General features: G+C 39.3%; 1 protein-coding gene across 1 annotated transcript; it reads right to left on the bottom strand.

Annotated features, from left to right (window-relative positions):
- Nucleotides 1-146: 146 nt before the first annotated feature.
- On the bottom strand, nucleotides 147-21,696 carry BDH2 (3-hydroxybutyrate dehydrogenase 2). The gene is made up of 10 exons (XM_032175703.2): nucleotides 21,380-21,696; nucleotides 17,767-17,858; nucleotides 16,791-16,869; nucleotides 14,361-14,457; nucleotides 12,933-13,041; nucleotides 8,225-8,285; nucleotides 7,124-7,237; nucleotides 4,117-4,175; nucleotides 3,327-3,419; nucleotides 147-1,002 (listed from the first exon to the last, which is right to left on the bottom strand). The coding sequence occupies exons 2-10, from the start codon at nucleotides 17,836-17,838 to the stop codon at nucleotides 949-951; spliced, it is 738 nt and encodes a 245-aa protein (XP_032031594.1). The 5' UTR covers nucleotides 17,839-17,858; nucleotides 21,380-21,696; the 3' UTR covers nucleotides 147-948.
- Between the last annotated feature and the right edge of the window lie 2,234 nt (nucleotides 21,697-23,930).

The following is a 23,930-nucleotide window of genomic DNA, read 5'->3' as shown; positions in this document are numbered from 1 at the left end:
ATTATTATTATTATTATTATTTAGGTACAGGGTCTTGCTCTGTCACCCTGGAGTGCAGTGGCATGATTACGGCTCACTGCAGCCTGGAACTCTTGGGCTCAAGTAATCCTCCTGCCTTAGCCTCTCTCTGTTAACCAGGCTGGTCCTGAACTCCTGACAGCAAGTGATCCTCCTGCCTTGGCCTCCCAAATACAGGAATTATAGGCATGAGCTACCATGCCTAGTCCTGAAATTACTATCTTCTTCCTTAACCCCCGCCCCCACAAAAAAAAACCAAAAACTTCCTTTTTTTCTTCGTATTTATATTTTAATTGTATATGCTGCAATGGCCTATTTGTATTACCCCAAAGTCATGTGTTGACATCCTAACCCCCAATATGATACATTAGGAGGTGGGGCCCTTGAGAGATAATCAGGTCATAAGGGTAGTGCCCTCACGAACAGGATTAGTGTCCTTATAAAAAGACACATAAGAGCTTGCTTTTTTTCTCTGCTCTTGCTATGTGAGGATATAGCAAGAGGACCATCTGCAAACCAGGAAGTGGGCCCTAACCAGATACCATATCTGCTGGCAACTTTATCTTGCACTTCCTAGCCTCCAGACTGAAAAATAAATGTTTGTTGTCTATGACACTCCATCTATGGTAATTTGTTATAGCAGCCCAAAGTGACTAAGACAGATGCTTACATATTGAGATTTATTTTAAAAACTATTCTCTTGCTATGAGTTCAATATTTTTATTTCTTTACAATGATTTCAGAAGAGATTACAAAGAGATTAATATACTTAAAGAATCAGACTCTTGCAAACAGTGACATCATTAAAAAGAGCTTATTTTCATTAACATGTGATTAACAGGAAGGAGATGATTGGTGAGTTTTCTTCGTAACCAGGTTCACTATGGATAGGAAGGGCCTGCCTTCCTTCCCACCATGGAGATCCTAAAATCACAAGCTCCAGCCTCCATCAATGATGACAGGGTTACCAGTTACATAAGCAGACTGCAGTGATAAACACAAGGAGACAGAACAATTAACCAGGTTTGATACAGGCTGTATTTTCAAATTTTCCTGTGACTAGGATAACTAAACAATTTACTCTTGTCCTAACAGGAAACCTCACTTAAACACTTAATTCAGGGAAATCCAAATTAACGTTTGGTTGATTTAGAACTGCTGAGTGTCCTGTGATCTGGAACTAAATGGCCTCTGGCTGGTGTCTAAGCACCTGTCACTGTTAGGTATTTGGTCTCAGAATCCCCAAATTAAGGAACAGTGATGTATAGCCATTCCCCAAATTAGGATATAGGCTAAAAGCACATTTTCATTTTGAAACTCAGAACTATTCAAAACTAGCTAAGTTTTATGCCACTAATAAACCTTTGAACATAAGTGTGTCAGTCATAAAATGGTCATATTAATGACCAGTTTTTTAAAAAAGACAGCATATATTTAGTTGATCAATTATAAGTGGATAATTCTAGGAGCTGAAGCACACTAAATGTGTTTTAAAAATTTACATGAATAATAATAACTATAATATATTAAGCTATAAAAATATTCTATGTTAGTTTCAGATATCCAAATCTTTATAAAACTAAGGAATTTAAAAAACAATTGCTGGTTTATTTCCATAAATTTTTCATTTTCTAAATAAGGCTGAAGTGATCTTTTTGGTAGAAGTTTAAAAATCTTTTAACTTAAAATGGATAATAAAGACTCAAACAGTCTAAATTCATCTAAAGCCTGAAACAATGGAAGAGGAAATAAGGACATCATAATGAATAGAGAAATTTTAAGAGTTCAATATATCAAAGCTGATAATATACAGTAGGTGAACCAGGGAGTTACTAGTCACTTCACCAAAGAAATACCTCCAACTCCCCCAAGTTCTTTTAAAAGACAAGCTCTATTACACATATGAACTCCTCTGGAAACCTCTAAAAAGCCAAAGGTACTTTTGTAGCACATTTCAAGCCAGAACACTTCCAAATATTTTGTAACCTAAACTCTGGCTAACTAAGGGTAATTTAGCTTATCAGCAGTACCCAAATCAAATGAGCTCTGCTGAAGATATGGATTCAAAGAAATCACAAAGGCTCATGTGCTTCTCCATTACACATTTGTCTATTAATTTCCCCAGCTATTAACAATTGTTGTTAATAGTTGGGAGAAGTTCTGAGAAGAAACTGCGCTGTCACAGAAACATTTCAATCCCTGTATTTGTCACATTCACCAACTATCTGGTGTGCACCAAGTTACTGGGAAGAGGAGCTATCAGTTGTTCCCTCCTCACTCCCGCCTAGTCCCCTTTCCTTCCCTCTTCTCACACATTACAGTTCCTTGTTCCTGTAGTATTCAGAGACATAAAACAGAGGAGGACGTTCTTGTGCTCTATACCTTATAAACATCATTTTTGCTTTCATCTTAAACCATTTAAAAGTAAACAATAGCCATTAAGGAAAAAACTGTTAAACGGATGCAAAGTGGAAGAGATTAAATTAGGAGTTTCCATACACGATGATGAACAAATAAGAATTTTTTAAAATATTTATTTATTTTGAGACGGAGTTTCGCTCTGTCACCCAGGCTGGAGTGCAGTGGCCAATCTCAGCTCATTGCAACCTCCGCCTCCCTGGTTCAAGTGATTCTCTTGCCTCAGCCTCCCGAGTAGTTGGGACTACAGGCGCCCGCCACCATGCCCAGCTATTTTCTGTTTTTAGTAGAGATGAAGTTTCACCATGTTGGCCAGGCTGGTCTCAAACTCCTGAACTCAGGTGATCCGCCTGCCTTGACCTCCCAAAGTGCTGGGATTACAGGCATGAGCCACCATGCCGGGCCACAAGCAAGAATTAATAGAGAAAAAAGAGCCAGCGGAATTCTCCCAAACAAGTTACAAGTAAAACTAAAACACCACATGCCAATTCTGTGTCCACTGAACACAAATCTGCTTAATCCTCTCCCCATTTCACTTAAAGCTCTTATAATCCTGGAGGTTCAATTGTTTGATTTGCATTTAATCAGGGTTTGCCCAATTATAATTTTTGAAAGGAACTGTCTCTCAGAAAATTGAGCATTTTAACTTTTTTAGTCCTCCATTTTGTTTGCTACAAGATTTTATGTAAAGCTCAATAAGGAAGAATTAGTGGCTCACATCAAAGTGGTCTTTCTTTGAGCAAATTAAATGAGAACTTATCCTTATCTTATAAATGTAGCATCTTAGCATATATATGCCATAAACTCTCTAAAATGATATTATTTTGATGAGCAAATTGTGGCCAAATGTGATTGAGGGTAATGAACTCCTTGGGAAGAATAGTGCTTACTTCATCAGCAGCCAAATACACGCAGAGCATGGCTATTTCTTCTGCAGTTGCAAATCTTCCCGTCTTTTGTCTCTTTAGGAAATCATTCTGTGCCTGTGACCAGAGACCATACCAGACATCAGTGATGGAAGCAGCTGTATGTGCTCACCTGCATCTTCTTCAAGGATTTAAAGGCAAGAGAATCCACTGGCTTGCTGCCTTGATGAATAATCAACTAGGGTTATGGTGATTCTTTTGCTAAAGTCACTCAAATTGTTTGTGTTATACTAAAACTCACAGATATTGTGACAGATCAGAAAGCTAATATTAAAGGATGAGGGCATTATTTTTTCATCTTCAAAAGTTGTGGTAAAGTATACAGAATATAAAATTTACTATCTTAACCATTTTAAGTGTACAGTTCAATAGTGTTAGGCACATTCACACTGTTGTGCCACCATCACCACTGTCCATCTCCAGAACTCTTATTTTTATTATTATTATTTTTTCTTGGAGACAGAGTCTTGCTCTGTTGCCCAGGCAGGAGTGCAGCGTTGTGATCATAGCTCACTGTTGTACCTCAAACTCCTGGGCTCAAGCGATCCCCCAACCTCAGCTTCCCAAGCAGAGCTCTTTTCATCTTACAAAATGGAACCTCTCTACTCATTAAGCATTAACTACTCATTTCCCTCCTTCCAAGCCCCTGGCAACTACCATTTCACTTTCTGTCTCTATGAATTTGTCTGCTATAGGTATGGAAGAAGGCATTTATTAACCAAAGGTTTAAATACATTTTAAATGCTAGATATACCTCTTCAGGATTTCCTCTGGCTTGTATTCTTTCTTGTAGAGATGGCGTATCAACCGTTCCTAAATCAAAGGGTGATATTCAGCTTGGTTACTCAATTAGACTGAAAAAGAAGTCGATAACTAAACTTCCTTTCCATATGATAGTCAGTGAGATTCTTCTCCTTGACTTCAAATGACAACTTTACAGCTGCCTGCCTGAGGCCTCTTATTTAATAGGCTTATAACTTCTTCAATAACATTTCTATGATTTTAAAAACACAGTTTATGATTCTTTGTGACACTATGTAGGGACTCTGGATGAATCACCCAGCATTCTCAAGGACATATATTTTAGTCATATTGCATTTATATGATGCTTTATGGATTTTAAAGACTTTTATGTATATTATCTCAGCTAATCCTCACAATAACCCTGAGATGTACATAAAATCGTACAAGCACTTTGCCAGCTTAAGGAGCCAGTTTGCCTCAGTGATCTCAAAACCATTCTTTGCTGTCAAGTTCACTGTGGCATCTTTGGGGACAATCCCATGGCTACCATAGTCCTTGGTAATTCAGGTGGTGCTAAATTTTTCTTATCACCTTGCCTATTTTCATTGTATCAAATTCCTACTTTTAACCACAGTTTCAAGTTTTTAATCAAAAATATAATTTAATCTAATTTAAAATTATTTTACTTGAAAAAAGAAAAATAAGAACAATACCAACATTTTAAAATTCCACTTAGTTTATGGTCTCCTAGAGCAAGTTACCCAGTCTTTTTTGTTAACTGACATAAACTGTTCATTCTCTTTAGAGGGCCCTTTTTTCAGACTAAAGAGTACTCTGGCAAATAATGTGATCTTTCCGAGGTTGTAACAAATGGTTTTACAGTCATACTTCACCCTTGGATCATGTTCCTGAGAGTGCCATAGATTTGATCCTTGTTCAGAAAACATTTCTTAATTTTAGCATCATTTGCTATTTTTTCTGATGAAGCTGGAAATCTTCAAAATCAGAAAGCCTGACTCCGTTTTGGAACCCCCTCTTTAGGTTGGTTATCTGTCTCTTGTCACATTTTACTATAAGAAGCCAGCACTTTTAAGACTCTGGGTAGAAATCGCCTTAACTAGGTCACCCAGTTCATTAGTAACATCTTCTACCTTCACACTACAGGCAACAGTGTTGATATACTTTCTGAAACTGTATGACAAAGACACTCTTTTTTCTAATTTTCAATAATATTTTCTTCACTTTCCTCAATAGCCTCCTTAAAGTCCACAGTTTTACCAACAGTGTGCACCTCAAGCTTTCACTAACAGTCTCCTCAGAATCCTTACAGCTTTAACAGCTTTGTCCCTCTGAGGTAAATGAACATCATGTCTTACATATGACTGGTACTAATGGCTATTAAATAAGAACTGTAGAGCAAGCCCATGCCTTTAGAGTATTCCAGTGTCACTGGGTTCAGCTGTGTCCATGGCACAGACATACTATGCCAGGGTCTACACAAGTCTGGCTGGAGATTTGTGACTATAACAACCATCAGCAGCATCTCAGACACACTCAGTCCTACTCAAGTTTTCTCCTGTGATTGGTTCACTGAGTCACAGCTAGTTAGTTCCTTGTTCCAAAGAGTTTGATAGCATATTTTCCAATCTTCTGATAGGTCCAGTCGCTGAAACAACCACATTTTCCAAATCATTTTACCATTTATTCCACTGGGTAAATGGCACCAAGAATAGCTAGACTCAAGCATCGCCAGGATGTACATCAAAACCCAGTGAAATGACCTCTCATGTATTCTTCTTTTTCTTAGTGTTACCTATGTTTACATCTCTGTTCCAAGAAAAATAAAACAGAACATCTGAATCACTGAAATTCTGTAGCTTGGGGGATGTTTAGTTTTCCCTCTTTAAGTCAGTGGGTTTCAACTGAAGATTCAATCAGAATCTCTTGTGGGTCTTTCTAAACAACACAGTTCTCTCCATGAACTCCTTCCCTAAATTCTGGCATGCCCTTCAGGTTTGAAAGGTCCCCAGGTCATACTGAAATGTTTCCCTTTCACACACCGCCCCCCATATCAATTGTGCACTACCGAGGGAAACCTTGAGAAACCTTGATCCTGGATAAGCAATAATTTCTTTTTAAAGAATGTTATAATCCTTATTAGATACCTTAAGTTCCTTTTAGATTGGTAGAACCAGGCAAAAGTACATATCAATTCAATAAACACATCTATGGTTATTGTGAAAATGAGACATATCCCCATAGTTATTAAGAAAAGGAAAGTTCTGCTTTTCTTCTTTCCTTTGTATGAGGGATTGGCACACCTTTCTTGGTAAAGAGGCAGACAAAAAATATGTATGGCTTTGAGAGTCATTTTATCTATTGCAACTATTATACTAAACTCTGCCTTTGTAGCATGAAAACAGCCATAGGCAATAACATAAGCAAATCGGGTGTGGAAGTGTTTCAGTAAAACTTTGCTTACAAAACAGGTGGCGACCCAGATGTGGCCCATAGGCCATGGTTTGCCGCCCCCCTTTTTATAGCATAAAGGAAGGTTAATGCCTCCTTTTTATTTATAGGCCACCCCAGTGGTTCAAATGATTTTAGTGGATCCTTGTGTTTTGGAAGACTCCCGTTTCTTTTTTCCTGCTGTCCTGTGAGCGTGGTCTATTTTCATCTTTCCCTTGACATCTTTCCCCTGAAAAGGTCAACCCTGGTCGGCTTCCCAACAGCAAGCCTGGCCAACTATGTCTCTTAGCCACTTGCTTCTGAATTGTCCAACACATGAGTAGCATTTAAGCCTTTTGCATCTGTGGCTCGTTCCCAGTGACTTAGGATCTCCGTCTCAACTTACAACTGTACTGTTATCTTAATAAGCCCAGCCCTCATCCCCTTTTTCTGAACTTTTCCCCAGAATACAATATAACATATGGTAAACAAACTTTTATAGATACATTTCACAGTGGCAAACACAGTGTCAGAAGGCCAAGTTCACAGCCCTGCAGTGCCTTACTCACCTGGGCACACACAGTTGCACCTGATGCCCTGCTGGATGAAATCTGCAGCCACAGATTTTGTGAGGCCAATCACGGCTGCCTTGGTTGTGCTGTACACACATCGGTTCACAACTCCTGAGGGTGGAGGAAAGGTTCAACAATTGAAGGAATAAAAAATGTATTTTCCTTTAGAAAATTTTCATGCTTTCTCCCACATTCCTCCCCTTTTAAAAAGATTGATATCAGATTTTTTTCCTTTAATAGAGTCAGTTTCTAGATCTAGGGAAATAATATCAGTATAGGTGCCTATACTTAATTGAGACTTAATTGAAATGCTGAACTTATTTAACATTGGTAGTCTTAGTTTCTCATCATCAGTTGCCATAACTCTTAGGCAGATTCCAAAAGAAAATAAAGATTAACAACAAAACAAAACAATAAAACAGGAGGCCTAGGCACTTCTTTACATTCCTCTCTTGTGTATGTTGAATATGTGTATCCTTGCAAAGAGAAGAAATGTTATCTCAGCAGTAACTATTTCATTTTAAACTCACAGATCCAACTATGCCAGATTGTGACATAATCCACATTTTGCACTGCTGTCCTTGTCCTTCAACTTGACTTCTCGCTGATGGCTCAGATCAGCTGTCTTTGTGAAGCATTCCACAAACTCACAGGCAGTTATTTCCCTGTATTTTGACAGCACTTTGTATAAACCTCTGTTATATATCATCACACTGGAGAAGATGTTTGCTGCCTTCCTTCTAGTTTTGGACTGTGAATTCTTTTATGGGCAGAGCTCATACCGGTGCTCAATACACTATTTTAAATTAATTAAATGTTAAATGGTTCTTTCTCCCAGTTTGATGTTCATTTCTGTATCCATTAGAAAGAATAAAAGGGAGGGCAAAAATACCCCACATTTTAATTTAATTTTACCACTGCTCACATCTAGAGCAAAAGATCTGTGGTTAAGGAACTTAATACCAATTTCGAAAAAAGCAGTTTTGAAATCATTTCAGTACTTGAAATTATGATCTCTGCTATGCCTGTTCCTAAACGCAGAGCTCTTACTGATGTGCGTGTATGAGCATCGTAGTCCTCAGAAGGAGACAGACCCACCTTTGATGCTGGAAGCCACAGAAGACATGTTGATAATATTGCCAGATTTCTGAGCAAGCATCTGCCAAAACAAAACAAATATATATATATAAAAATCCACTTTGTGGGCTAAAATACTACCTTTTAAAAAGATTTGCATTTTCTTAGGGTTTGCAGAATGAATTTAATTACTGTATTAGCTAGTCACATTAAGCACTATTAAGCAGTCTTAACAGTGAACCCAAAACACCTCATCAACTATTGCTGGGAAATGATGGCAATGTGACCGCACTCACTGGCATTTCCCAGGGAGATTACCACCTTCCAATGGTACAAGAATGTCAGCAAGACTACAAATGAATGCTGACTTAAATGAAATGCGAATAAATGTTGTTATTGTGTGTTACTGATGTTGGGAAACTTACTCCATTCAACACATATTTTTTGAATACCTAGTGAGGCCAGGTATTGTGCTAGGTCCAGGAGATTACTGCCTACAGGAGACAACCAGTCTGGTTAGAGTGGCTGACATAATCCACATCCAGCCACCGCAGAGACCTCCACAGAGATCTGCCAGCAGAGTGAGGGCAGAAAGGGAGGAATTCAGGCTGGGCAACACTCAGAGGGTACCTCCTGAGAAGGAAGGATATGGGCTGAATTTTGAACACTAGAGTATTGGTCAGAAAAAGAAAAGGATGTTTTGAGGAGTGGATACACAGGTATAAAGGTCCCATCAGGAACTGGGAGGAGGGGCTGGGTCTGGCTGGAATGCAGGGTGTGGAAGCAATGAGGCTGCAGAGGTCAACAAGGGCTGAATTTAGAACCTGGGTTTTACCCTGAATGCGATGCAGTGACATTGAAGGGTTTAAAGCAGAGGAGAAGTGGCATGTTCAGACTTGGGGACTGCAAGGATTACTCTGGTGCCCAGAGACTAGTGGAAGCTGATGCAGGGTTCAGGAAAGAGTGATAAAGGTGGAGCTGCAGAAATGTCTATGGGTAGCTGAGGAGGAGAGGGCTGAGGCAGGATGGGCAGGACCTTGTAGATGGTTGCTGCAGGGGTGGCGGGCCTCACCAATTTGGGGCAGTGTTTCCTAAGAACACCTTCTTCAGAATTCCCCCACTAAAGTGTGAATTTATTAAGATGAGTGTCTTTGGCTGTTTCGTCCTAGACAGTATACACAGTAGGCAGTCAATAAATGTTGACGAATCAGAAGCTCCTGAGGTGCTAGTTTAAAACACAGATTGCTGGGCCCTGTCCTGTAGCTAAATAAATATATAATAAAGAAAACTGCTATGAATTTAAAAATGTTTTCAAACTTTACTAATTATAACATGTACGTAGAAGTCTCAATAGGCAGTGTAAAGGGCCAGAGAAAAAAAATGACTTCTGTTGGGATGAGTTTCTTTAGCAGCTTTTAGAAAAAGAGGTATAGGAAAGGGGAAAGTAAATAATTGAATGGATCCAGGATTGGTGTGGCCAAGATGATTGATTCCTTAGGATATTCTTCTGCTTTTGTTCTGAGATTTAGCTACTAATTGCCCCTAAAAACAGAATCTAAAATAACCCCAAGGCACTATGCTGAATGGACTAAGTGGATACAAGGAGAGGCTGACTGTAACCCAACCAAGTTAAGGAAGACAGCAGGGGAAAAAATAATGTTTAACTTAATTGTGTGTTTTATATAATAAAGAAGACCATAACGAAATGGGGTTCTCATAAAAATTGTCAAGAATGTTGGTCAAGTGTAATGGTGTTGAAAAGTAAGCCTTAAAATTGTTCTTTCTTATCCATTTTAGCAAATAGCATTCCCCATTTAAAATACATGTAGAATACATATACCCCAATTTAATACATAAAGATGGGTTATTAAGTAGGTTCAATCTCAAGTCCTCTCTAGAAATGCAATATTATCTCAGGCAAAACCTTAGAATAAAGCCACCTAAGAGATGTTAGTGCTGCCCCCTAACACTTGCACTATCCATTCAACCAAGTTCAACCAAGGTCCCTCTGCTGCTTCTAGAGCCCATAGTCGGTGCCTGTTCCCATGCTGCCTTCCCAGTCCAGGTCAGGAGCTGTCGTCGTGGTGTCAGGCTCTTCCTGGCTCCCCATGCAATAGCCCTCTCTGGCAGGCATGACTATAAAGTGAAGTGCCTGGTACATAGTACTGCTCTCTAGGATTGATCTTCCAGAAGCCTAGGTAGGGGCTAGAAATACCCCTTAAGAGTCCCTGGAGCTGTACCTAGTTAGTCGTACTCTGACCCAGCCCTTCTGTCTCCATTGGCCAGAGCTCAGCCCCTAACCCTGGTGGAACTTGGCCACTTGGGTCCCCAGTGGTTCCTGCTAGACTGACAACCTTGATTCATTTATTTATTTGACAAATGTTTGCTGAGCACCTCTATATGCTAAAGACTCTTCTAAGACACAGCAAGGTGGGGGAAAAAAGCAAGCAAACCAACCAACCCAAACAACAAAGATATCCCCAAATCTTTGCCCTAATGGATCTTCTCTTCTGGTGGAGTCTGGATTCTGCATTGACCTCTTCTTAAAGTATTTTCAACTTGTTCTCTGGCTTTTGACTGATCTTCGAGTCTTGGAATGCTTTCCTGTGTATCTATCCATGAATAAAAATTTCCTATGAGTGTTCTATGTTCTGACCAGCTGACCTTCCAGAGCTGCCTAGACTCCAAATCCTAGCTTCCCCTGGAAAGTTCTAACATGAGATATGTGTGTCACAGTTAATGATACAGAGGATCCTAGATAATTACTGCTGGAAGTGATTGTGTAACCTATCATCATCATTTTTTAGCTAAAAGAAATATGTACTGGGAGGGTACAAGTGCCATCTCTATGGCACATGGCCAATTAGGGGCAGGGTGCAGACTGCACCTAAGGACTTCTGATGATAAGAGTCCAAGACCAGGATTTGATTTTGTCAAGGTCACTTTAAACAAGAGGCACTAGCACCTTCTAATACCATATTCCTGCCATTAACATCTCTTGGGATTTTTTTTTTTAAACAAATCTGTGTTTTTGGCCCATATGGATAATTGTTAAGATATTGTAAGTCACAAGCAAAACTCACTAGTTTGCAAGTTAATGTTTGTATATTTTAAAAATTAACACAAGTTTACATTTCAGCTCCACTGTACTCCAAACCTACTTGCTTTACTAAAATTTGTAAAGCACTTTGGAGCCTGGTTTTGCAAATGAGTCTCATGCATGTGCCACAGTCTTACCCACGATTACCTAAGCTTTCCTCCTGTACCACAGTCTCTGCTCTACCTCTGTAACCTATGCAAAGGATCTGTCTTCAAAAATACATTCGTGTTCCAAATAATATAGTTTCTCATAAACTCCAAAGAGGCTAAAAAAGCAACTTACATTTAAAAAAACAATTTGTTATAAAAATTTGCTAGTTCAGCATTCTGTGGACCCACCCAAAAATCCCTTCTAGGCACTAAACAAGTAGATTTTTCAAAGTTTCTTCATTACTAAGTCAGTTTCTCTAATTTTCCTGTTAATGTTCATCTGGAACCTTAACATTAAGTTGAATATTCAGAGTAGAATATCAGCCCTGCTGTGCCATTAACAAAGCTCTTCGCCTGCCCGGACATGGACAGGACATCAAATCCAGCTAGGATGGAAGGGAAAAGTTGTTCTTCTGCATTTCACTGAGTTCAGTTTACAACCTTGAGTTGAGCTGGCTCTGTACCCAGTCAACCCCTTTCATTGTCTCAGCCTGCGCTGTCTGTTACTACTGGTTTATAAGCTCATTTGAAATCAGGGATGTATGTTGCTCATATTTATACTCCCCTAGGATACTTTATATAGTGATTTATACCAAGAGGTGCTTAATGCTAGTTTATAAAATAAACTTTAAAACATTGATGCGCTGTGTGAAGGCTTGAGAATTCAAGGGAAGCAGGCCTAGGAGGAACGCTGTCTTGAGCACACACTGTCTCTCACCTGCCCAGTACCACTGTGGTTCAGATCAAAACAAGAGCAAAGGGAGACTCTTCAGGGTAGAGAAAAGCAATGGGGTACATCCCTCTTGAGAGTGTGAGCCTAGACTGAAATTCATGAAGGGGCTCAATGTCCAGGCTTTAAATCTTGGTTCTAACCATGTGCTGGTTGGGTGACCTTGAGCAAGTTGTCTGAACTCTCAGTTTCATCTTCTGAACAATGGATGAGATAATAGTATCTACCTCATACACTCATTCCAGTCTCGTGTGCCTCCCTGCTGTTACCTCTGCCTGGAATCCTCTCCCAAGGTACCTGAATGATCAGCTGTCTCATTTCTCGGACTGCTATGACAATTTCACTTTCGCGGTGGAGTCCAGAGGGGCCTCATTGATATCCTAGCTTCTTTCTCTTCATTATACTTAAAACCACGCCACATATTCTATGTCTATTTGATTACTAATTATCCCGTCTCACCCCCAATAATGGAACCTGCCTTATAGAAGGCACTTTGTTTAGTTCACTTGTGTATCTTCTGTGCCTAGAATGGAGCCTGGCATGTGGAAAGTGCTTAATAAATATTCCTTGAGTGGATGAGCTGGAAGGTTAAATAGATTAATTTATGTGAAATGCCTTGATATAAATGTTCAATGCATGTTAACCATTGTGTTAGTTATCACTCTTCAGCACATGTGGGAATCCCTTCTGTGTGCCCAGTACAGAGACCTAATGTGGTGCTTATCCTGGTGGTGGTGGTGGTGATCTTACTTTAGGAAGGAATGCCTTGATCATCAGGTACATGCTGCGCACATTGAGATTCATCGAGAAGTCCCAGTCTTTCTCTTCACAATCCAGGACAGTTCCATGGTGGACAAAACTAGAAGAGTGATTAAACAATGGAGGAATAACTGCCATTAAAATTTTTCTATTCCATTTGCTGATTATTTTTATGGTCACTTAGTGACTTAGATCACTGTCTCTTTCCCTTATCAAGACTTTAAACAAATCATAGTATCACTTAGTACATTATATTAGTAAGAATCCCAACAACTTAAGCTAGAAATGTCATCTGAAAACAAGATCCTTCTTGTTTTCCAAACAAAAGTATGGTCACCAAACATAAGAAGCTTTATATTAATTGTGCTGGAAACATCAATGCCATTAAAAACAAACAACAAATAAAGGAGAACAGGGCTAGGCATGGTAGCACACACCTGCAGCCTCAGCTACTTTGAAGGCTGAGGCAGGAGGACCACTTGAGCCCAGGAGTTTTAGGGTGCAGTGAGCTATGATCATTCCACTGCCCTCTAGCCTGGGGAACCAAGACAAACCCTGTTTCAGAAAAAAAAAAAAAAAAGAGAGAAAAAACATCTGCCCTATTTGCCTATGTGATTCCTATTTCAAGAGCAACAGTGCCCTCAGGTGGCACAGATTTAGAATTCTCAAGGGAAATGCAAATTGCAAGGAAAACAAGTGTCTCCACATCTCAGAGCAGCAAAGTGATATTGCTAGTGTTCTAACATACTGAGAGATGTTAGTTTGTTTTAAGGGAGACGTTAAGGCGGAACAAAACAAACCCTTAAAGTAGCCTTCACTATTTTTCAAGTTATGTTTTCTGAGGGAAGCTTCCAAAACACTGGAACCCTTACTGATTTGGTCCTCTGGACCCAAATTATGTAATTAATTATAAAATATTGTTGGCTGTGACTTCCATGTACCAAAGTTCTGCCAGCTCATCAGAATGTCAGTTTCATGACAGCAGGAACCACATGATATATTTCTGCATCCCCTACATGGGTGAAAATTTAATAGATGCTCACAAACCAACTTTGCTAACTATTTGTTTCATGTTTCTGGCTGTATTCTTACATGAGGATGCAAGACTATTTATAAAATAGATTATCAGAAATTATTGCTTTAATTTAACTTCCATACATTGTAACACACAATACAGCTTTGTATCAGTATCATCTGTCTTGAGTAGACCTCATTTGCCCCAGATCATGTCACACTCTAAGGCTGTCTTATCTGCTGAATTTTATGTGTAATGAAAATGCTGTGTAAAATCTAGCCATATTTCCCAAGGAATATGTCATGGTTCACAAGGAATGATTTTGCTATATTATCAAAATTCTTTGAATGAAAGTCATAGAAAACTTTCTGTAAGGAAAGTGAAATTAAAAAATTATGAATTACCCAGCAACATTAAAGAGAACATCAAGTCTCTCAACTTCATTGGCAAACTGATCAATTTGTTTCTTCTTTGTGACATCAAGGACACGAGTTTGAATACCTGAAAAATAAAACAAGAGGCACTATTCCTAAAAGTGTTTAGCCTTGAAGGTTTAGCTGTTTTGAAGTGTGAAGTGTGAAGATGGCAACATCTATCCAGCTAGGCTTCATAGATTGCTGACCTTCTTACTAGGGTCTTAAGAATCTTCAGAGTCTCATTAGTAAACTTAAAGTCCATCTTGACTCCTCCAATAACCCATCCGTCCCTCTTCCTTCCTCTCTGTCCATTTTCCAAGTTGAATAATAAGGGTCCTTTCTGAGTAATGGCTTTATAGTAAAGAATGACTGGTGTACATTAGATGTTTCTCAGTAAGCCAGCAGTAATAACCGAAAATGGGCTCATTTGAGCCTATCCTTCCCCTGCCAGAGACTGGGTTGCTGGTACCTATACAGTAATGCAGAATTTTGTCTGAGTGAGGGGTGGGGAAGAGCAAGGGTTCTGGAATAAGAGACTGTTTCTATTTGTGAGCTTCCCCTTTATGTCATTTCCATTATTTATTAGAAATGACTATGTTAGTCAAAGATATCCAGTCAAATACATGTATTTCTGGACTAAACTGCAAGGAGAAGAAATGAGGGGGTCAGAAGAAGGGATGACACACTTGAAGGCTAGACATGAGAGATCTGGCATGGCGGGCACCTGAGAGATACACACTGTACTAGTTGCTGAGAAACTCCAAACAGTGTCTAACAAAAGCAGCAGTCATCATTATAAATATATACACATATTATTTATAATGTCCATAATATATATTATAATATATAGTAATATAACTTATAACATATACAATGTATTAATATGTATATATAATAATATATGTATAATACATATATTATAATATATAATTATTTATAATGTGTATTATATTTTATAATTCATAATATGTTATAAATAATATGTGTATGGTTTATTTTATTTTGGGGAAATATAGAAAGGAAAGATTCATAAGGAAAGCGAAGACTTGAAATTTTGTTTCAGAAACATTTCTTTATCTTTGTGCTTTCCCAGTGCAGCAGCTTTACTTTGACTTGTTTGAATTATAGTTCAACATATTCCAATTCAATTAACTAATTCGAGGAACTAATTGCTGTTTGATTATGTAACCTGTTCTATTTTGCTGTGAGGGTTAACTTTCAGATAGGTTCTCTGTTCTGATTTCTTTGGATAAACTGCAATTAAAATCCTTTGATGTTGGAGTTTGGTTCAGTGGGGTGAAGAAGTGGTGGTGCACACCTAATAATCTGGGTAATCTCTTAGGGTTTCTCATGATGATGTGTGATTTTTAGGGCTGAGCTGTCTCCAGTATGGTAGCTACCAGCCACATGTGGCTACTGAGCACCTGAAATGCAGCTAGTCTGAAATGAAATGTGCTGCAAGTGTAAAATACACATGAGTTTTAAAGATTTAGTATGAAAATATTGAGATGTTGGTCAAAGGGTAGTCTCTTGCAGTTATAAGACTTCATGTACAGTACAGTGACTATAGTTATGAATAATGTATTGTATACTTGAAATTTGCTAAGAGGGTAGATCCTAGGTATTCTTAGCACACACATACATACACACAGAGGTAACTAAATGAGGTAATGGATATGTTAATTAGCTTGACGGTGATAATCATTTCACAAGGTATTTTACAACATATATGAAAACATCATGTTGGACATCTTGAATATATGCAATTTTTATCTCTCAATTATACCTAAAAGAAGAGAAAATTAAGAGAAAAGCTGCAAAGAAGAGAAAATTAATGATTGAAGTTTGTAAGAAACTTCTAATAATTTAAATAAAAAATTAGTAAGAAAAAAATTAAAATATTCTATTAATTTTTTAACTTGAGTGCATGTTGAGATTATATTTTAGATATATTGGATAAAAGAAAATATATTATTAAATTAATTTTCACTTGTTTCTTTTTACTTTTTTAATGTGGATACTAGAAAATTTAAAATTACACAGGCAGCTCACAACATGTTACTATTAGACAGGGCTATCCTAAAGGAGGAGGGCACAGAAGTGAAAAGCTGTCATGAAAAGTTAACCTAACAACTAGTAAATTTTCACATGTAAGTTTGTAATTAGGAACCGAATCCCTCAATGTGTTGGCTAAATAAAGGATTGTAAGTATTCGTCCTCAAATTTTTTTATGCATGTAAGTACACAGATTTTTGTCTATAGGTTCACAAAATATAGATTTCATACCGGAGAGTGAGAATCTAAAAAGTAGGGCAGTGGAGCTCAGTAGCTAAGGAATTTTCTTTCAACATGTGAGCACCATGCTTTATAATACCTTGCAGACACTGAATCCCAAGTTCAAGCTGCTGAGTTGCTTACCCGAGTACTTTTCCAGTTCCTGAAGTTTTGACTCATTAATGTCTGTGGCTATGACTTTGGCACCTTCTCTTGCAAAAGCCTAGTAGACACAAAGTACAAATAAATCCCTTGTTTACTTGAATACACTGTGCTCATGAATGAAACATCATGTGGTCTTTTTCTCCTTTATCTTATTTTCGTTGTTCTTTTCCCTATAAGATAGCTAGAATTTCAAACTATCTAGTCTTACCCCTTCTCCATTGTTATTATTTTTATCATTAATTAGAACAATGTGACATACATTGTGCTTGTCATCTGACTTAGTCCCTTTAAGTAATATCAAACAAAATAATGTTTTAAAAAAAATGACAGCTGTTTTCAATACTCTCAAAATACTGCTCTTCTGTAATGAGACTATATATCATTTCTGAGTTTGAGTTACTAAACTTCAAACAATAAGAGAAAAATTGGTTGTTCCAACACTTTTCCTACTGAGAGTATGCTAGTGCTTTCATAAATGTCAAACCATACCCTGCCGTTATACTTAAGGTACTGTTATACTTAAGGTGCCGTTATTAGCTTAAGTGGGGTACATAATGTAACAGAAATTGATATAAATCAGGAGACCAAGGTATCCTGTCTTATAACTCTGGAGTCATATATCTAAATTGACACAATTTCAGAAAGCTGTGTAACCCTGTTTGCCCTCTGTAGCGAATATATTATGATGCAGAGAAGCCGAAGTAGGGAAGTTTCTCAGAGTCAATGGTTATCAGTGATGTCATGTACTAAACACGAGGTATTTATTCCTTCATCTGCCTGGAGTCAGGAGTAGGGACCTATTTATTTATTTATTTTTATAACTTAAGACAACAGAAGCACAAAAGTAAAAAAATAAAAAAGCAGAGCAGAAGTAAACAACCATGGCATCAGTCCACATAATTCAATATGTCAAGAGTTAGTAGGCAAACAACAAAGATAGTAACTTATAACTTACTAAGGCAGCTGCTTGGCCAATCCCCTGAGCAGCAGCTGTCAGGATGATGACTTTCCCATCAAGTCGACCCATAATGGAACCTGTGGTTTAATCTAAAGACATGTGTGTTTAATGAGTTATACTGTAGAACATGATCTTGAGCAGGCAGTAACATCTAGAATGAGTAGTTCAGTGTGCTCTTTTAAGAATAATTTAGTGAGCTCCTTCAGGAACTTGAAGACAGCACCTCTGTGCAAGTAGTCCCATCATCTGAATTCTCCTAGAATGCTTACTCTACATACTTAGCTTTGTATATCAAACACATTTACTATAACCCACTGAAGTGATGACTGGTGACAGACATTGGCCTTTTTTTTTTTTTGAGATGGAGTTTCGCTCTTGTCACCCAGGCTGGAGTGTAATGGAGTGATCTCGGCTCACTGCAACCTCCGCCTCTTAGGTTCAAGCAATTCTCCTGCCTCAGCCTCCCGAGTAGCTGGGATTACAGGTGCCTGCCACCATGCCTAGCCAATTTCTGTGTTTTTTGTAGAGATGGGCTTTCACCATGTTGGCCAGACTGGTCTCAAACTCCTGACCTCAGGCGATCCACCTGCCTCAGCCTTCCAAAGTGCTGAGATTACAGGCGTGAGCCACTGCGCCCAGCCCAGATATTGCACTTTAATCTACCTCACCCTTCCTTCAGTACCTGGAGAGGATAGCCTCTGGTGCTGAGTTTCCTCACTACCACCATCACTGTCTCCATGACCCCTGCACACATTGCTATGACATTATTTGTGTCCTTACTACTCAGGGCTGCTTCTTGATTTCTCTTCCATAAACTTTTGTTGAGGTTTGCACTATCGATTGCTTATGATTTTTTCTTTTCTCTTGGAAAGATTTCATAGTTGGTCTCAGATATTCATCGAAAAAAAAAAGGATGGAAAAATCAAATCACATCCAATACTCCCATTTTACAGATGAGGAAACTGCTGAAACCTGCCCGATGTCATAGTGCCAGTCAATGGGAAAGCCAGAACTAAACTTAGACTTCCAGACTCTTTTGCTATGTGAACAGTCCAGCCCACAATGCTGCTGATCCTCTTATAAAGTTTAAGCAGGCAGTAGTAACACATTAACAGGCATAATCAGTAATTTCTAAAAGATTGAGAAACATTGATACGGGGGCTCATGTTCATGAGATATTCCACCAGTGCTTGGATTATAGATCACAAGGTGAGAGAAAGAGCTAGTAGTGAGGCAGGGGGTGGAGAAGAGTCAAATGACCATCAAATGAGGCTGTCTTCAAGGACTCAGGCTCCAAGTCTTGCTGGGCTCTCTCATTAATGTGTGCCTCTGACCTCATACGAACTCACAAAGTGGCTGCTTTGTCCAAGGCATCATATCCACATTTCAGGCAAAAAGAAAGGGAGAAGCAAAAGCCAAAAGGCTTTCAGAGAGGCCTCACCTTTCTATTTAAGAAGGAAACCGTCTCAGAAATTCCCAGCTGCAGTTCATTCACCAGATCTATGCTACTTGGCCACTCCTAGCTACAAAGAGTTTGGAAGTTGAGACTTTTGTTTCCAGCTTTGATAAAGTGAAGAACAGGGGAAAGTGAGTTGGATGGTGTTGATGAACCAACTTACAGTACATGCACAATTAGCCTACACAATCACTCTGCTCCATTATCTGCCTGATTTTGTACAGGTTGATAGCCTTGCCTAAAGGGCTTATATTACCTAGTCCTTTCTCTTTGAACTTATCTCAGTTCTCTCTTTAGCCAAACTTTTTTTTTTTTTTTTTAAATACCCAGTATGCTCTTCCATTTCAAACCTCCACACTTGGTCCAAGGTCCACATGGTGAAGGGCAAGTTACTCCTATAGGCAACAGCCACTGAAGGATTTATGGAAAGGGTGTGACATGATCAGATTCGTATTTTGGAAGGACTGCTGTGGAGAACATACCTGGGCAGGAGTATGGGGTGCCATTATGAGGCTGCTAGGGTTATCTTGGGGGCGGGGGGGCGCTGGTGAAATAGCAGGGCTGGAGAAAATAGCAGGGATGGAGAGATAGGTGGATTGGAGAAGTGTTTCAGAGATAAGAGATAGGTAGGACCTGATCACCAACGTGGCTAATTTCAAAGAAATGTTATTTGCCCAGTGTTTTACAGCTATGATTTCAAACCCAGGCCTTCTTGTTGCAGGTTCAAGGGAAGATCTCATGGCATTGTCTCATGGTACTCAAAGCCCTGCCGGCCTCTCTAAATCCCCACTGTGGCACCAGGAGCCTGTGCCTCGCAGACCGCTGACCCAGGAAGTAATGGACAATGAGGCGCAGCTGCTGCTGCCTCTCTGAGCTTGTGCTGAGGCCACCTTCTTGGGGCCATTACAAGCCAGTGCCTGAGCATGCATGCTTACTAAGGCAGACCCATTTCTGGGAGACGTAGAGCTCCTCCCCAACGGATGACTGGCTGGAGAAGCTCCTTACTACCTTGCTGAAGTTCTCTTAGACTGCACAGCTGTCTGGGATGCTTCCACTCAACCTGGCTTCCTTCTCTTCCCCCCTCGCAGGTGGACTTGCATCGAGGTCTGATGGCTCTCACAGCCTTCCCTAGTTCTCTCCTCATTCTCTCTCACACCAGCATTTCCCCTAATAAAATCCATGCATATTTAATTCTATCTTGGAGTCTGCTTCTTGGAGGAGCAGACTAACACAATTATGTAAGAACTGGCTCCAGGGATCAGCTTACAACTCACTGACTTCCTCTGAGTTTGTCCACATTTTTTAGGCAATGGGGAAGCTGGGCTTTAACAGTGCCTGACCTACTTTGATGCAATGAATTTTTGCTTTTTTACTTCTTACACAAAAGATAAACATGGAATGTTTATCATTTCAACATGGAATGATAGTTTCTAAAGTATAACTTTAGAAAGATATACTTTATCTTTATCCTCCTTGAATCCTAAGCATGGTGTACAGAAAGCTATTTTACAACACTGTCATTAGTGATATTGGGTGTATGGCCCTGTAAAGCCTCCAGTCAAAGGTTTTGCTAGGAATCTTTGCCACCCGAAGAAGCACTTCCAGAACAATTGCCGAAGCACAGAGCAGCCTTTCTACGCACTCTGAAAACCTCCTCTTAGTTGGCTTTCCTGTCTTTCTGGGACCAGATTTTGGGGTCAAAGCCTTAACATTTGATAAACTGTAATCTCAAACTAAAACAGATTTCTTTGGGAAAATGAGAGCAAACACGGCCTGAAATGGTAAAACAAGTACCTCTCAATATATCCAGCGTGAAAACCATACATGTTGGCTTCCTTAGTCCAAAAGTTAGAATCAAAATGTTGATTTTTGATTAGCAGAGACACAAACAGCATATTCAGGAAGTCATTGTTTTCAAGAGCCAGAAAGAAAAATGTTCACTTAGGATACCGTAACAATCCTTTTTTCTTGGGCTACTTTATAAAACATACATACGACAGAGTTTCAGGCTCATTAAAAATCCATCTTTACATTGATCTAACTGCTCAGATTAATTTTGAAATAGGCAACGTGCAGAACAAAACAACATCTAAAAATTAAACCTCCCCTCTTTCCTTTCTAAAGTTTCATTTCAAAAGTATTAGGAAATCTTACTTTAAGCAGCGAGCTGATGGCGTTCTCCAGAACTCGGTGGGAGCAACAAACTTGAGACCTTTGACTGGAAGCAAGTCAAGTGCTTAATAATGCATGCTGGGATTTGTAGTTTCCCTGCTGTCAGAGTTTAGTGGCTCCATCCATGAACTTTATAAATGTATGTGCTGCCATCTAGTGGAGTTCAGGTAGAACTATGAATTCCAAGTGGAAGGTGAAAAGTGGAAAAGCACCTTACAGCTTACTTAGGATGCGGAAATCATTTCCTTCACTTCAATCTCTCCACTTCTCTGTTTTGTTTATGCCTACTATATGCAGTGCCAGGGTAGACGAGATTGGCTGAGCTGGAAACTGCGTGTGGAAGATAGCAGAGCAACAAAATGGAACCCAGGTCACTGAAAATTCTAGAGCCTTCCTGTCACTTGGCCTGGATTGTTTTAAGGGAGAGAAATAAAAAAAAAATCCTTTTTGTTTAAGGTACAGTTGTGATTTTTATTTTTTCATGCTCAGACTATTCTAACACTAATGCACATTTAGTGGCAGAATGCCAGGAGCCTTACTACACTGGGAATGGGGTCGGGGAGAACGTGAAACTTGGATGACAGGGTGGAGGCTTAAAAGAGAACATGTTAACAGCAAGAAAAACAACAACAACAACAACAACAACAAAACAGTGTGGCTGAAGAGAACAGAGATATAAAGCCAAAAAGAAAGGACTAGATCTCATGAGCCCTCTAGGTTACGATAGCAACATGTATCTGTGGTGCCATTGAGCAGAGTGATTGTGTAGGCTACTTGTATAGGTACTGTATAAATTGGTTTCCTTGGCACTCATCCAACTCACTTTCCCCTTTTTTCACTTGTCAAAGCTGGAAAACAAGACTCTCAACTTCATAACCTCTTTTGCTGCTAGGGGTGGCCAAGCAGCATAGATCTTGCCAATGAAATGCAGGTGGGAATTTCTGAGGAGGGCTTCCTTCTTCAATAGAAAAGTAAACCCTTCTGAAAGGCTTTTAGCTTTTGCTCCTCCCTTTCTTTTTGCCTGGAATGAAGATAGGATGCCGTGGGACAGAGCAGCCATTTAGTGAGTTTGTTTGAGGCTGGAGGCACACATTAATGACAGGGACCAGCAAGAGAAGGAGCCTGTGTCCCTGATGACAGCCTCAAGGCAACAACTCCTCTGGACTTCTTATGTGAGGACAATAAACTTTAGTGTTTTTCAGGTTTTTCATTACATGGAGCTAAGTGATTTCTAACATCACAGTGGATAAGAACAAAGACTGTGGCGTCAGAAAGACTAGGGCAAGTCCCATATCTTTCTCTCACTAGCTAAGTGAGTAAATCACTTGAATCTCTGAACCTTTTATGTTTCTCTTCTGTAAAATGAAGGTAAAATAGCACCTACCTCAGGGATGTGGTGAGGAGGAACAACTAAGCCTGTGAATCCATCAGCACAATGTTTGCCATACAGGTACTTCATACATGTTAGTGATTATTATGATGAAGACATGGTTGGAGAAATTTAATTATAATGGATGGTAAAAGTTGCCCTTTTTAATGTTCTTTTAAAAACTGGACTTAGTTTCTGCATGTGTCCATATAAGGTCTATGGTAAAATTGTCCTTCCTTGTTCATTGTTTCAGCAACTTCTAACGCTGGCTCTAACAATCTGTAATCACATCTACCTTTGTTCCTGCTTTACTAATAATACCCTTTGAATTTTGAGGCTTTTGGAACAGACTGTTTATGAGTATGAGAGTTCTCTAACCAAAGCCAACTCCAATGCTTCTTGATGTAGCTTTCTTCAGCCTCCCTCTGTAATCTTCAGCAATAATGCTTACTTGATGATAACAGCGTAAGTCACATGGTATTGCAAATACTTGCTTACCCATTTGTATTGTCAGCAGACTAAATTTCTTCAAGGGTGGGGACTATGTTTTACACCTTTATATTGTGATTAGCTCGTATTAAAAGAGTATTAGTTACTTGTTTTCTTAGCTACAATATGAGTTCCACATTGGTAATGCCTTTCAGTGCCTAAAACAGTAATTGGCAGACAGTAGATGGTCATTAAATATTTGCTGAGTGAATGGCAGTTTCTTAATAAGTTTCCTGAATATAATTCTGCCAGGCTCTCAAGACAATGTTTGTGATAGTTAATTTTAGGTGTCAACTGGACTGGATTTACGGATCCCCGGAGAGCTGGTAAGCATTATTTCTGGGACATCTGTGAGTGTTTCTGGAAGAGATCAGCATTGGAATCAGTGAACTGGGTAAGGATCTACTTCACCCAATGTGGGCAGGCACTATCCAATTGGCTGAGGGCCCAGATAAAACAAAAAGGCAGAGAAAAAGTGAGTTCTCTCTCTTCCGGAGCTGGGACATCCATCTTCTCCTGCCCTTGGATACCTGAACTCCAGCCAGATTCTCAGGCCTTCAGACTTGGACTGAGACATGCTCCTAGTTTCCCTGGCTCTCCAGCTTGCAGACAGCCTATGGTGGGACTTAGCCTCCCTAATTGTGTAAGCCAATTCCCCTAATAAACATCCTCTCT

Source organism: Hylobates moloch, unplaced genomic scaffold (assembly GCF_009828535.3).
Source record: "Hylobates moloch isolate HMO894 unplaced genomic scaffold, HMol_V3 SCAFFOLD_2, whole genome shotgun sequence".
Lineage (NCBI taxonomy): Eukaryota > Metazoa > Chordata > Mammalia > Primates > Hylobatidae > Hylobates > Hylobates moloch.
Note: the sequence above shows the minus strand (reverse complement) of the source record. Positions and strands in the feature narration are given on the sequence as shown.